The sequence below is a fragment of the Loxodonta africana genome, chromosome 3 (assembly GCF_030014295.1).
Source record: "Loxodonta africana isolate mLoxAfr1 chromosome 3, mLoxAfr1.hap2, whole genome shotgun sequence".
Lineage (NCBI taxonomy): Eukaryota > Metazoa > Chordata > Mammalia > Proboscidea > Elephantidae > Loxodonta > Loxodonta africana.
This window is the reverse complement of record NC_087344.1, coordinates 32,853,889-32,867,337: the sequence shown is the minus strand read 5'-3', so window position 1 is coordinate 32,867,337 and position 13,449 is coordinate 32,853,889. Positions and strand designations below refer to the sequence as shown.

General features: G+C 49.9%; 1 protein-coding gene across 2 annotated transcripts in view; it reads left to right on the top strand.

Moving 5' to 3' along the window:
* The window catches only part of UNC13A (unc-13 homolog A), a 69,783-nt gene that overhangs the window by 20,853 nt on the left and 35,481 nt on the right, over positions 1–13,449 (top strand). Inside the window, exons 7-12 of one of the 2 annotated variants that reach the window (XM_064280951.1) lie at positions 906–1,113; positions 8,094–8,633; positions 9,125–9,233; positions 9,891–9,937; positions 12,461–12,539; positions 12,702–12,707. In XM_064280951.1, the coding sequence (XP_064137021.1) occupies positions 906–1,113; positions 8,094–8,633; positions 9,125–9,233; positions 9,891–9,937; positions 12,461–12,539; positions 12,702–12,707 (989 nt within the window). The remainder of the gene's footprint in view (positions 1–905; positions 1,114–8,093; positions 8,634–9,124; positions 9,234–9,890; positions 9,938–12,460; positions 12,540–12,701; positions 12,708–13,449) is intronic. The other variant, XM_064280952.1, reaches the window with a different exon arrangement.

Here is a 13,449-nt window from a genome sequence, read left to right as displayed (position 1 = left end):
CCTTTGAACTATGGTGTTGGCAAAGAGTATTGAATATTCCATGGATTGCCAAAAGAATGGACAAGTCTGTCTTGGAAGAAGTACAGCCAGAATGCTCCTTAGGAGTGAGGATGGTGAGACTTCATCTCACGTACTTTGGACATGTAATCAGGAGGGACCAGTCCTGGAGAACGACATCATACTTGGTAAAGTAAAGGGCCAGCGAAAAAGAAGAAGACCCACAAAAGGTGGATTGACACAGTGGCTGTAATAATAGGCTCCAGTGTAGCAGTGATTGTGAGGATGGCACAGGCCCAGGCAGTGTTTCATTCTGTTATGCATGGGGTCACTAAGAGTTGGAAGCGACTCAAAGGCACCTAACAGTCCTTTTTGAGGGAGACAGTATCTTTCCACAGCCTCTTCTTTGTTTCTGCACCTTTGAGTTTGGGTCTAGGGTTCCCACCTCTCAGATAATCAGGAAATCTCTTTGAGTTAAAGAGTATTTATTCCACCTGGTCCACCTGGTAGTCCTCCAGCTTCCCCCAAGTACTTGCACGTGTGCCTCCTCTTATGGGGAGCTCACTGCCTGATGGAAAAATCCATCTCATTTTCAGAGTCCCAAATTTGGCAAAGTCTCTGCTCACGTTTGAGCAGAAAGACACCTTGTAATTCGTCCATGTCCTCCTCACAATGTAGGACCCACCTCGCATCCCAGACTTCAGGTCCATTTGGTCCACATGAGGTAGAGCAGGGTTTTCACCTTCTCTTTACTTTAAAGCTTATACCTTTGTTAACATGACCCAAGATCCTTCATCTAGTCTGAGAGAAGTTCCTCTTCTTGGCTTAGCAGCCAGTGAAGACCCTCTATTGCCTGTTCTCACCTCTCTTCTCTCCTCACCTTGTCCCCTACCTTCTTTCCCTTCCAGACGATGACCCTGACAGTGCGGTGGACGATCGTGACAGCGACTACCGCAGTGAGACCAGCAATAGCATCCCACCACCCTATTACACCACGTCACAGCCCAATGCCTCCGTCCACCAGTACTCTGTCCGCCCACCACCCCTGGGCTCCCGGGAATCCTACAGTGACTCCATGCACAGTTATGAAGAGTTCTCTGAGCCACGGGCCCTCAGGTGAGCCACTGCGGTGTGGGGTGTGAGTGAGGGTCCTTCTTCGTCCCTTGGAGAGGAGACAGGAGCATAGGGCAGTAGGTAGTTGGGAGCGGAGAGATCTTGGAGACCAGAATCCACCCTTTCTTGTGGCAGTACAGCCCTTTCTTTGCCTAAACTTGCAAGGAAATTCCAAGAGCTCAATACAAGTGGGTTTGCTTTGGCAGAAGAAAGAGAGGGAAGTTAGGAGGCCCCTGAGGGGTTCCCCTGAAGTGTGGGGGCTCCCTGGCACTGCCTTTAAAAGACACTGTTCCCTGTGTATTCTCTAATTGGCCTGGGATGCAAAAAAAGAGATGAGGATTAATGGGGAGGAAGAAGAGTGAGGCATAATGGTATTGGAAAGACTCCCAGGGAGCAAGTGGTTAGTGGTCCTGGGTGGGCCTGTCCAGCCCTCCCTGGTGGCCCCTTGTCCCGGTGTCCCTGCTCAGCTGCCATCACTCCTTCCCTAAAAGCAGGCTGCCCCCACAAAAATCCATCAGGGGAAAAAAATTCACCAAAATACACCCTCAAAAAGGTGGATTTTATTGTGTGTCAGATGGGTGGGTCCCTCGCACGTGTGGGCCACCCACTGCCCAGTGCTGTGTGCTGATCCTTGAGCCTCGGAGGCTGAAGTCCACACCTGCCGCCTCTTCGCACCACCCCTTGATATCACCCCAGCCCTGGTTTCTAAAGCAAACAATGACAAACAGGACATTAAACAAGTTAGATACCTGTAAAACACTTAGGGCCGTGTCTGGAAGTGCTACACAGTGACTGTTAGGTAAACAAATTGAACAAATAACGGGTTCAGTAGATGACTGTGTGCCCAGTGCTGGTCCAACACCTTCTCTGCATCATCTTATTTCATTCTCGGGGTAGGAATATTATTGATCCCATTTGACAGATGGGGAATCAAAGCACAGAGAGGTTAAGTAACTTGCCTGAGGTCACACAGCTGGCAAATCATCATAAGAAATAACATTTATGGTGGATCTGCTTAGTGTCAGGCAGTGGTGTGGCATGATTTTTGGTAGTGGGCCCTCTTCCCAGATGGTTGTCCCCCCATCACCTTCCAAGAGTACATTTCCTCCGCTGAAGGGTGAGCAGGAAGGAAATTTTGCGTACTTGATACTCCTCTGGTGTTGAACCTATACTTCTATTAATATAGCCCAAAAATGTACTCCCTTGGGTTGGATCTACCCTTGTATTAGTAAGGAAAAAAAAAAAAAAGTACTCCCATGGTGTAGAGCCTATACTTCTATTAATATAGCCAAAAAATATATTCCCTTGGTGTTGAACCTGTACTTCTATTAATATAAACCCAAACCTAGCCCAGTGCTGTCGAGTCGATTCCGACTCATAGCGACCCTATAGGACAGAGTAGAACTGCCCCATAGAATTTCCAAGGAGTGCCTGGCGGATTCGAACTGCTGACCTTTTGGTTAGCAGCCGTAGCACTTAACCACTATGCCACCAGGGTTTCCGCTATTAATATAGCAAGTAATAATAATAATAGTAATAATCACTTTAAGATTTTAGGTTCAGTTCATACAAACTACAGGGGCTCCTATTACTGTGAGAACCTGACATATCTCAGGTATCTCAGGTTCAAGATTTGGGTGAGGTGTGTAAGGAAGTTGTCTTAGGTGCAGAATTTAAGGGGACACCAAAATACTGTATCCAAGGTAAATCATATTTAGTGCAGTGTTTTTAAAAATCAAAATGAATGAACAAAAATTCATGATGGGAAAATATTCACCAAAATTTAAGGTGGATTTTATTGTGTATAAATTACACTTCAATAAAAAGTTTAAAATCCTTGATGAACAAAACATCAAAATTTTATGTAAAGGCAGAATTTGACCCTGTACTTGCACGGCTCAGCCTCACCCACTTCACCCAGGTCCTGGCCCTGCTGTACTAGTCTCTAAGCAAGGAAATAAGTCCCTGGGCAGTGTAAATGGTTAAATGCTCAGCTGCTAGTAAAAGCCTGGCAGTTCAAATCCACCCAGAGGCACTTTGGAAGACAAACCTGGCGATCTGCTTCCAAAAGGTCACAGCCTTGAAAACCCTATGGAGCTATTCTACTCTACACACATGAGTCAGAATCGACTTGACTGAAACTAGCAACAAGAAGAAGCAAGAAAAAATGATGATGGTTAATTGAGCACTCACTGTATCCTAGGGATTCTGGGAGTCCTAACTTATTCGCCTCTGAGGTGGGGACTAATATCATTTCCCCACAAGTTTGTAGTTGTGGGAAGTGAGGCACAGAGAGGTTACGTGGCTTTCCCAGTGGCACACAGCTAATAAGTGGCTGAGCCAGGATTTGAACCATGGCAAGCAGACCGCAGAGTCCACATCCATAGCTACAATGCCATACTGCTTCTCAGCCCTAAAAGGGGCACATGGGAACCCACAAGGGTAGTCTCCCAAGGTCCCACAGCTGGACAACGATGATGCTCCATTTGCATCACGCGGCAAAAATGTCAGCGAAGGGGCGGTCCCTCCTTTGTGCTCCCAGCAGCACTTCCGGTGTTGGATCTCTCATAAACCACCCTGCAGGGAACAAGTGGCTCCATGTTAAAAAAAAATCGGAGGCAACACCAAGTTAGACAAAATCACATAGCCTCCTGAATTGCAGACCTTCTCAGAGCCTTGATGAGGATCTTAGTTACACAAACAAACATTGATGTCATGGCTGAGGAACCCTCAGAAACATCTTCTTTTGCAAACAGTTTGCACTTGACTGCCATCCTAAAGGTTGGCAGTTTGAACTCACCCAGGGGTACCACGGAAGAAAGCCCTGGCCATCTGTTTCCTTTAAGAGTACAGCCAAGAAAACCTTATGGAGCACAGTTCTACTGTGCACGCATGGGGTTGCCATGAGTCAGAACCGACTTGACAGCAACTAACAACAGCAAAGTGCAGTAAGAAAGCAAATTATAAGTTGCTCACCTTTATGCCTTCGAAGGGAAACTGAGCTTTTTAGCACTGTGCTGTCCAATATGGTAGCTGTTACCTGCATTTGGCGTCTCCAAGTTAAACTTAAATTAATTAAGATAAAATAAAAATTCAGCTCCCTCAGTCATCAGATACATTTCAAGTGCTCCACAGCCACACGTCGCTGGTGGTGACCACACTGGACAGCACAGATAGAAAAAATTGCCATCTTCTCAGAACGTTCTGTGGGATATAGCTGTAAAGGGCTTGGGGCATGAGCAATGTGAAGAAAACCTTCTTAAGTTTCCTGTTCCATCTTGAGCATTATCTGATACAATGTTTAAAGTATCACTAATTCCACCCCACAGGGCTCAGACAAAAGCTGTTATTGGAACAAAGTTTCAACCATTGGAAACTGTTGAAGAACAAGAAAGATACTAAATATAATACAATATTAACTCTTAGAAGTAGAGAAAGTCTTAGAGAAAAAGCACAGGAGAGCAGAGAACGCATGGAAGCATTTTCTCTGGAGGGGAGACAATTCTTTGACCCTTTTCTCCCTGGGTGTCTGGGCAGAGACTCCCCATGACCTCCGTGAATGCCCGTGACACCAGGCAGCGCAGGGCGCATCGTGCGCACGTACAGATAGTGAAACTGAGGCTCACAGTTGCCTGAGTTACAGAGCTGGGTGTACACTACGACTCTCTGGGTGTGTTTCTCTGTCCCTGGTGGAGCCTGTCTGTTGTGGGCATTCCTGGGAGGAGAGGGGTGAATGGAAAGGAGGAGCTCTGCTCCTCGTGCCATGGGCAGGCCACGCAGGGGTGAGGTGAGACTTCCCAGAGTCAAGTTTTGCAAGTGCGGAGAGGTTGCTCTTGTTAGTTGCCATTGAGTCTGTTCCGATTCATGGCAACCCTACGTGTTACTGAGTGGAGCTTCTCCGTAGGGTTTTCTTAGCTGTAATCTTAACAGAAGCAGATCACCGGGACTTTTTTTCATGGCCCCACTGGGTGGGTTCAAACAGACGACCTTTAGGTTTGCAGTCGAGGACAAACCATTTGCACCCCCGAGGGACCTGTAAAAGTAGGCACCACCTGGGTTCTCCTGACAGTGCCTTGAGCCCCCCACCCCCAGCTGCCCCTCTGGCCATGCTGCCCAGAGCGCCCCGAAGGACTAGGGGAGACAAAGCTGGACACAGACATTCCCAGCCCTCGGGGTCAGGGCTCAATCAGAGGGGGAAATGGGGCTGGGCAATCTGGGAGGAAGGCAGGGAGGGCTTCCTGGAGGAGAGTGCATGAGGGGTGGATCTTGAAGGACAAAGGAGGTGGCTGGGGAGGGGAAGGGAATTCCAGGCAGAGAAAATAGCTTAGCTAAAGGCTGGAGGGGTGGGGGGCCAGGTCATGCAGGAAGCCCTTAGGTGCCAAACTCAAGAGTACAGACTTGATCCAGAGGCCACTGGGAGGCAGGGGAGGTGTGAGTGGGGCCAAAGCTGTGCTGAGACCCTGGATGTCTGAACCCGGGTTGGGGAGCCTCCAGGTTCCATGCCTCAGTTTGAGAAGCAACAGCAAAGCCCAGGGTAGTTCACGTGGTAGCTGAGGTCCCAAGGCAGGTGGGCAGGTCCAGCCCCAGGTGCCCTGACTCCAGTCCTAGGCTGCCCCCTTAACCAGGGACCCTAGGATGTGCTGGAATGGACTTACCCTACTGGTGAGCCTAGGGTACTTTATTACAGCCAAAAAATATCTGCTCACCAGCCCCCCCCCCCCCGCCCAGTCCATCTCCTGCCTACTACAATTGTTGTTAGTTGCCCTCCAGTCAATTCCGAATCACAGGGCAGAGTAGAACTGCTCCATAGTGTTTTCAAGGCTGTGACCTTTCGGAACCAGATCGCTAGGCCTGTCTTCCTAGGCACCTCTGGGTATGTTTGAACTGCCAACCATTTGGCTAGTAGTTCAGCCCTTTACCGTTTGTGCCACCCTGGGACTTCTCCTGCCAAACACCTGTAGTGTTTCCGAGGAGCAGCTGGTGGATTTGGACTGCCAACCTTTTGGTTTTCAGGCTGAGCTCTTAACCACTGTGCCTCCAGGGCTCCCCAGCTACAATGGCAGTTCCTAAATACGTAAACTAGTAAGACTGGAGGAAGAAACCCTGTTTTGTTTCCTACAGCATCCCCGGGTCTGGTCAGGTAAGGGGATCCCGGGTGATGAGAGTGAACAGAGTACTTAAGACAGGAAGTGAGAAGTTCGTTGAATGACTGAATGAGCTCTTGGAAGGGGGATGAATGGTGGCCCATAAGTCATGGTGTCTGCCTGCCACCGGGCAGAGACAGATATTTTTTCCCGGTTTAAGGGGCTCTAGGAGACTCAAAGGCAGTAGGTTTGGATTTTTGGGGGTTTAGGAGGTGATAACAGTGGCCCTGACCTGGTGGGCCTAAGGGGAGACTTACCCAAAGAAGTGACATTTTAGTGGGCAATGGAAGTCTGAGTAGGAGTTTGTCAGATAAAGCAGGCAAGGAAGGGTGATCTAGGCAGAGGGCACAGCATGTGCGAAGGCCCAAGGGTGGAAACAAGTTTAGGTTGTTGGAGGAACAGTAAGGAAGGAAGTGACGGGGAAAGGGAAAGAGAGGAAGGCTTGGGGGGCTGGAAGGTTTGGGCCACACGGGGGGAGAAAGGACATGGCATGAGTTTTGTTCCAAGGAGAATAGGGAGCCATGGTAGAATTTGGATCAGGGGAGGGATATGACTGGGTTGTGATTTTAAGAAGCCCCCCTGTGGCTGCCATGGAAAGCAGGGCCTCCCAGGGATATGATGGAGCCTGGATCAGGGAGGGGCCTAGGGCGCAGAGAAGCAATTTGATTTTAGCTGTATGTTCGAGGGACAGCTGAGGGGACTTGCTGCAGGATCAGCTGTGGAGAGAGGTTGAAGCAAGGAGAGGAGGCAGTTAAGACCCAGTCCCTGGCCAGGGAGGCCCAGGTTGAGACCAAGGGACATCAAGAGCTGAGCATGGCCACATTTAAGTTTCAGGAGTTCTACGTATCCTGGGAGCCCTGCTGGTGCAGTGGTTAAGACCTCGGCTGCTAACCAGAAGGTTGGCAATTCGAATCCACCAGCCACTCCCTAAAAACTCAATGGGGCAGTTCTGCTGTGTCCTGTAGGGTTGCTGTGTGTCAGAATGACTTGACAGCAATGAGCTTTAGATATCTTGGTAGCATGGCGAGGATACCAATTAGGGATCGCAGCACGTGGGCGGAGCATGTCCACCCGCCGAGTGGATGGATGAGCACATTCACTCCCAGTGGAGCTACCACAATAATGGATCTAGGTTCTTGCTTCATTCAGTCACTCCACAAACATACTCACTCCCTGTCTTAAATGCCCCCACCATTCAATACCTGGGATCCCCCTCCCCACTGGCCCTGAGGATGCTGTAGGAATCAAAACGAGGTTTTTCCCTCTAGTACTTGTTCGTTAGTTTACATGTATAGTTCATTTCTTTTTAGTACCCATCATTGCAGATGGCAGGAGCCTGGGTGGCACAAGTGGTTTTCGATCAACTGCTAATCTAGTTTGGCATCTCCACGGAAGAAAGGCCTGGTGATCTGCTTCCATAAAGATTACAGCCATGAAAACCCTCTGGGGCAGTTCTCCTCTGAGTCAATTTGATTGCAGCAGGTTTGTGTTTTTCATTGTAGACAGCAGGGGAGAAAAGTGGGGTGATGAGCAGGTGTTTTTCTTCCCCAGACCATAAACTCCATGAGGGCAGGGAGTTTTGTCTCTTCTGTTCATGACGTTTTGTCCCTGGGCAGGGTCTGGCACGCAGTAATCAAAAACAAACAAAAAACCAAGCCCATTGCCATCGAGTCAATTCTGATTAATGACAACCTCATGTGTTAGAGAGTAGAACTGCTCCATAGAGTGAGTTTGAAGTACCAACCTTCTGGCTGGTAGCCAAGTGTAAACCACTTGTGGTACCCAGGGACCTGGCACACAGTAGGTGCTCAATAAATGACTGGCCTGCTATCCCCGCAGCCCCACAGGCAGCAGCCGCTATGCCTCCTCAGGAGAGCTGAGCCAGGGCAGCTCTCAGCTCAGCGAGGACTTTGACCCAGATGAGCAGAGCCTGCAAGGCTCTGAGCTGGAGGACGAGAGGGACCGGGACTCCTACCACTCGTGCCACAGCTCAGTGAGCTACCACAAGGACTCACCGCGCTGGGACCAGGATGAGGAGGAGCTGGACGAGGACTTAGAGGAGGATCTGGAGGACTTCCTGGAGGAGGAGGAGGAGCTCCCTGAGGACGAAGAGGAGCTGGAGGAGGAGGAGGAGGTGCCAGATGAAGTTGAGCTGGCACGGGGTGGCTACTCCGAGCGTGAGGGGCCACCTGTGTCTGAGCCCAAGGACTTCAAGCGTATCAGCTTCCCATTGTCCATCCCTGAGAAGGAAGACAAGGCTCCAGCTGCACCTGCCAAGGCCCCTGAGGTGGCCAAGGTGGCCCCTAAGCCGACTGTGCCTGAGGAGAGGTCCCCAGCTGAGCAGACCACTGAGCTGGAGTCCTCCAAGGCAGAGGAGAGGTAAGGGGAGGAGACAGAGGGGGCCACAGGGGCACAGAGTCCTGAGGGGTCAGAGTGGACCTGGTAAGAGCGAGAGATTGTCATGGGATCATGGGGTTTATAAAAGGGATTGGAGGTGACAGGAGGATTATAGAGGTCAGAGCAGTTGTAGGGGTCAAATGGGGCCTTGAAGGGGTGTTAGGAGTTGGGAGAGGACTGGAGGGCCTGTCAGGGTTGGAGAGGTTACAGAGAATCAGGACTCTGGGGGCGTAAGAGGTGACAGAGGTTCAGGGGCAGGGGAGTTGAGGAGGGAGCCAGAGATCCTGAAGGTGTCAGAGAGGTGCTGGTGGGCTGGAGAGGTGTAAAGGGGCCAGGCAGAGGGGTCACTTGTGAACCAGAGTGGCTCTGAAGAGCCAGAGAGGCCATGGAGGGGTGGTGTTGCTCTGAGGGTCAAGGGAAGATCAGGAGTCATGGAGAGCCGGCTGTAGAGCCTCACAACACCCTTGCATTAGTTTCAGGACTCGGGAAGATGAGGAAGGCCAGGAGGGTCAGGACTCTATGCCCAGGGCCAAGGCCAACTGGCTTCGAATCTTCAACAAGGTGCGGATGCAGCTACAGGAGGTAAGTGAGAACCCCGTCCATCTGCCTGTGCCCCACCCATGGCCACGCCCCCCACAGCTGGGCCACGCCCCCATCTGACCACACCAAGCCCGGCCTGGTTAGACAGCGCTCAGCCCATACCCCCACCTAATTCAGCAAGTGACTCATGTTAACCCTTTAGTTGTGAGACCATGGGGGAGGTAAGGATGTCGCCTGGACCCTGGGTCTCAGCTGAGATCTGAGTGATGAACAGAGGCTGGTCTGTTCAGGCAGGTGACACAGTTCAAGCAAAGGTCCTGGGGCATAAGAGCAGGTCAAGCAAGTGAGGCTACAGGGAATTTCACAATCTTAACAGTGTAAAAAAAAAAACCCTGAGAATTCCACGATTATAGAGCACGGTGCTGTTGTTGGAGACGATGTTAAGGAATTCCCAGGTTTGAAAGATGAAACTGAGGTCCCTGACAGAGAGGAGCTCCTCTCTCCTCCAGCCCATTTTATAGATGCACAAAATAAGGCCCAGAGAAAGTTAGTGAGCTCCTCAAGAGCACACAGCCAGGACTAGGACTCGGGCCTCTGACCCCCAGCCCAAAGGGGACACAGAAGTAGGCGTGGAGGCTGCCCAGCCCTGGGAAGAGGAAGGCCAGCCACACTGACCACGTCTGTCTGTCCATCCCACAGGCCCGGGGAGAAGGAGAGATGTCAAAATCCCTGTGGTTCAAAGGCGGGTGAGTAACAGGCCTGTGGGGAGAGATTTTGAATGCAAAGCTCAAGGCTGGTTTGCCCCCAGGGACTCAATGCAGCAAGGGTGGGGAGAGATTCCATTTATGAAAGAGATAGACCATGCTTGAACCAAGTAACCTAGCCACTCTCACATAGCACTTACAAAGTCCAGGAGCTGAAGATAGTAACACGTTTAATCCTTACAGCAAACCCATTTCACAGATGGGGAGACTGAGTACATAGAGGTTCATGCCTAGCCAAAGCCACTTGCATAATTCAAGGCCCTTCCCCCCCGGCCCCAGAAATAAATGTGTTATGTTACACTACACTGGAGTGAATTGTTTGCTTTGATTCTACCTTTAATTTCTTAGATTATTGCTTAAGTTGCTGGCTCTTTAATTAATGATAGTGTTTGGCGTTAAGGTCCCTGGGTAGCACCATCAGTTTGTACAAAAGGTTTAAAGCTTGAGTCCACCCAGAGGCACCTTGGAAGAAAGACCAAGCAATCTGCTTCCACTAAGATTACAGCCAAAAAGACCCTATGGAGCTCAGTTCTACTCTGACACACATGGGGTTGCCACGAGTTGGAATTGACTCGATGGCAGTGGGTTCAGTTTGGCCTTAAATGGAGCATTTTGTGACATCTAACTTCCGTTTTTAAGTTATTGATTTTCAAAGGTGCTTTTCAGCATTACTGGCTCCCTGGGTGGCGTAAACGGTTAAGTGCTCGACTACTTGTCAAAAGGTTGGCGGTTCAAACCCACCCAGAGGTGCTCCAGACCAAAGGCCTGGCGATCTGCTTCCAAAAGGTCACAACCTTGAAAACCCTACGGAGCAGCTCTACGCTGACCACACATGGGTTGCCATGAGTTGAGATGGACTCAAAGGCAATTTTTTTTTCCCCCAGCATTTAGGTGGTGAGGTTAGAAAATGCAAAAGAGATGTTAAAATTACTCTAATGTTTTAAAGGGGAGTCCCTGGGTGGCGTAAATGGTTAAGTGCTGAACTACTAACCAAAAGGTTGGCTGTTCAAATCCACCCAAAGATGCCGCTAAAGTAAGGCCCGGTGACCTGCTTTTGAAAGGTCACAGCCTTGAAAACCTTATGGAGCAGTGCTACCCTGCATCTATGGGGCTGCCACGAGTCAGAAGTGACTCAATGACAGCTAACAACAAGAACGTTTTAAAATAGTGGCAGCGTAGTGACCTCCTTTGCTTGTAGGTCCTTTGTAAACAGAGGCAGGGAAGACAGCAGCTGTGACTCCCGGGATGCTAGGTGAGTGTCCTGGGTGGGACTCCCTGCAAGCAGAGCCTGAGATGGGTGGTCCTGTGCACGGGATTTATGGAGGAGGAGCTCTCAGCAGGGGAAAAGCAGCTGAACAAAGATGGGTTCTGGAGTTGCCCAGCCTCAGCCTGATCCTGTGGGGAGCTCCAGAGTGTGGACAGCGCCACGGAGTCTGTCCAGAGTCATGGCTGTCAGGCATTTCTCTCACTGGCTGATGGGAACCATCTAGGAGGAGCCACCCCCAAATCCCCCAGGGGATGGTTGCCCCTCTCCATAAAGGGATCCAGATGGGCTACTACAGCCTCCACCACAGAGTCCACTTCAACTCACCAGCTAAGCAGAGTCGCCAAGAGATAAACACAATCCCAATTTCCAGTAACCTCATCCACGTCATGAGAACCTGTGTGTTATAGAGTAGAACTGCCCCATAGGGTTCTCTTGGCTGTAACCTTTATGGGAAGCAGATCACCAGACCTTTTGTACATGGTGCTGCCGGGTGGGTTCGAACTGCCAACCTTTAGGTTCATTGTTGTTGTTAGTTGCTCTCGAGTTAACTGCTACTCATGGCGACCTCATGTGTGCAGAGTAGAACTGTGGTCCATACGGTTTTCATGGCTGCGACATTTCAGAAGTAGATTGCCAGGCCATTCTTCTGAGATTCCTCTGTATGGGTTCAAACCGCCAACCTCTGGGCTAGTAGTTGAGCGCTTGCTTAACCATTTACGCCACCCAGGGACCCATGGGGTTGCCATGAGTTAGAATTAATTTGATGGCAAGTGGTTTGGATTTTGGGGTTTTTTTTTTTTTTTTGGTCCACATTAGCTTTGAAATCACCTCCCAAGACAGACTTCAAATATGCATATATATTTCCAATTTTGAGCCTAAAGAAAGGTTTTATTAATATTTTATATTATTTGTTGTTTGTTAGTTGCTGTCGAGCTGACTCATGGCGACCTTATGTATAACATAACAAAACGTTGCCCAGCCCTGCGCCATCTTCATAATCTTTGATATGTTTGAGCCGATTGTTCTGGCAATTGCATTGTCATAATATGTACATAAAACTCACATTATTTAGATTTGCCTTAATTCAGGTGCTGATTCAGTGTTGGATTGCACTATTCCCCAAATGAGGAAGTCAAGGCCCAGGGAGGTAGAGTGACCTGCCCAGGCCCCAGGTGATATCTGTGTGAGGATGGGGTGGGGGAGCCTGAGCCTTCTATGGCCTTACGTGTGTCTTGCAGCCCTGGTGGTGGCCTCATCATCATTGACAGCATGCCGGACATCCGCAAGCGGAAGCCCATTCCCCTCGTGAGCGACCTGGTGAGCCCCTGCACCCTTCCCTCGCCTGGCTGATCAGGCTTGCCTGGAGCAGGGCGCATCCTGCGCTACTGTCCGTGGCAGCCCTGGGACTAGGGGCCAGCAAGGTGTTCTCTGGGACTAATGTAGTCTGATCTCTACCCCACTTGCTGCATGGACACACAGGCCATGGTGAGTAACAGTGACCAGGGTCCCTGTGCCTCCTTCTCTGACCCCCCACTTGATGTTCCAATCCACCCACAATCCATGGGTTCTGGGGGGGCTTGGTATGGGTTTTGGGGGACTTACTCACAAAATACTATGTATGTCCACCATGTTTTTTTTTTTTTTTTTTATTGTGCTTTAGGTGAACGTTTACAGCTCAAGTTAATCTCTCATACAAAAGTTTATACACCTATTGTTCTGTGACCCTAGTTGCTCTCCCTATAATGTGACAGCACACTCCCCCTTTCCACCCTGTGTTGTGTCCATTCAACCGGCTCCTGTCCCTTTCTGCTTTCTCATCCTGCCTCCAGACAGGAGCCGCCCATTTGGTCTCGCGGATCTGCTTGAACTGAGAAGCACACTCTTCACGAGTATTATTTTATGTTTTATAGTCCAGTCTAATCTTTGTCTGAAGAGTGGGCTTTGGGAATGGTTTTAGTTCTGGGTTAATAGAGTGTCCAGGGGCCATGTGTTCTGCTCCTCCAGTCTCAGTCAGACCATGAAGCCTGGTCTTTTTACTTGAGTTTGAGTTCTGCACCTCACTTTTCTCTTGCTCCATTAGGGATTCTCTTGTTGTGTTCCCTGTCAGGGTGGTCATTGGTAGTAGCTGGGCACCATCTAGTTCTTCTGGCCTCAGATCTCAGGAGTCTCTGGTTTATGTGGCCTTTTTGCCTCTCGGGCTAATATTTTTCTTGTGTCTGTAGTGTTG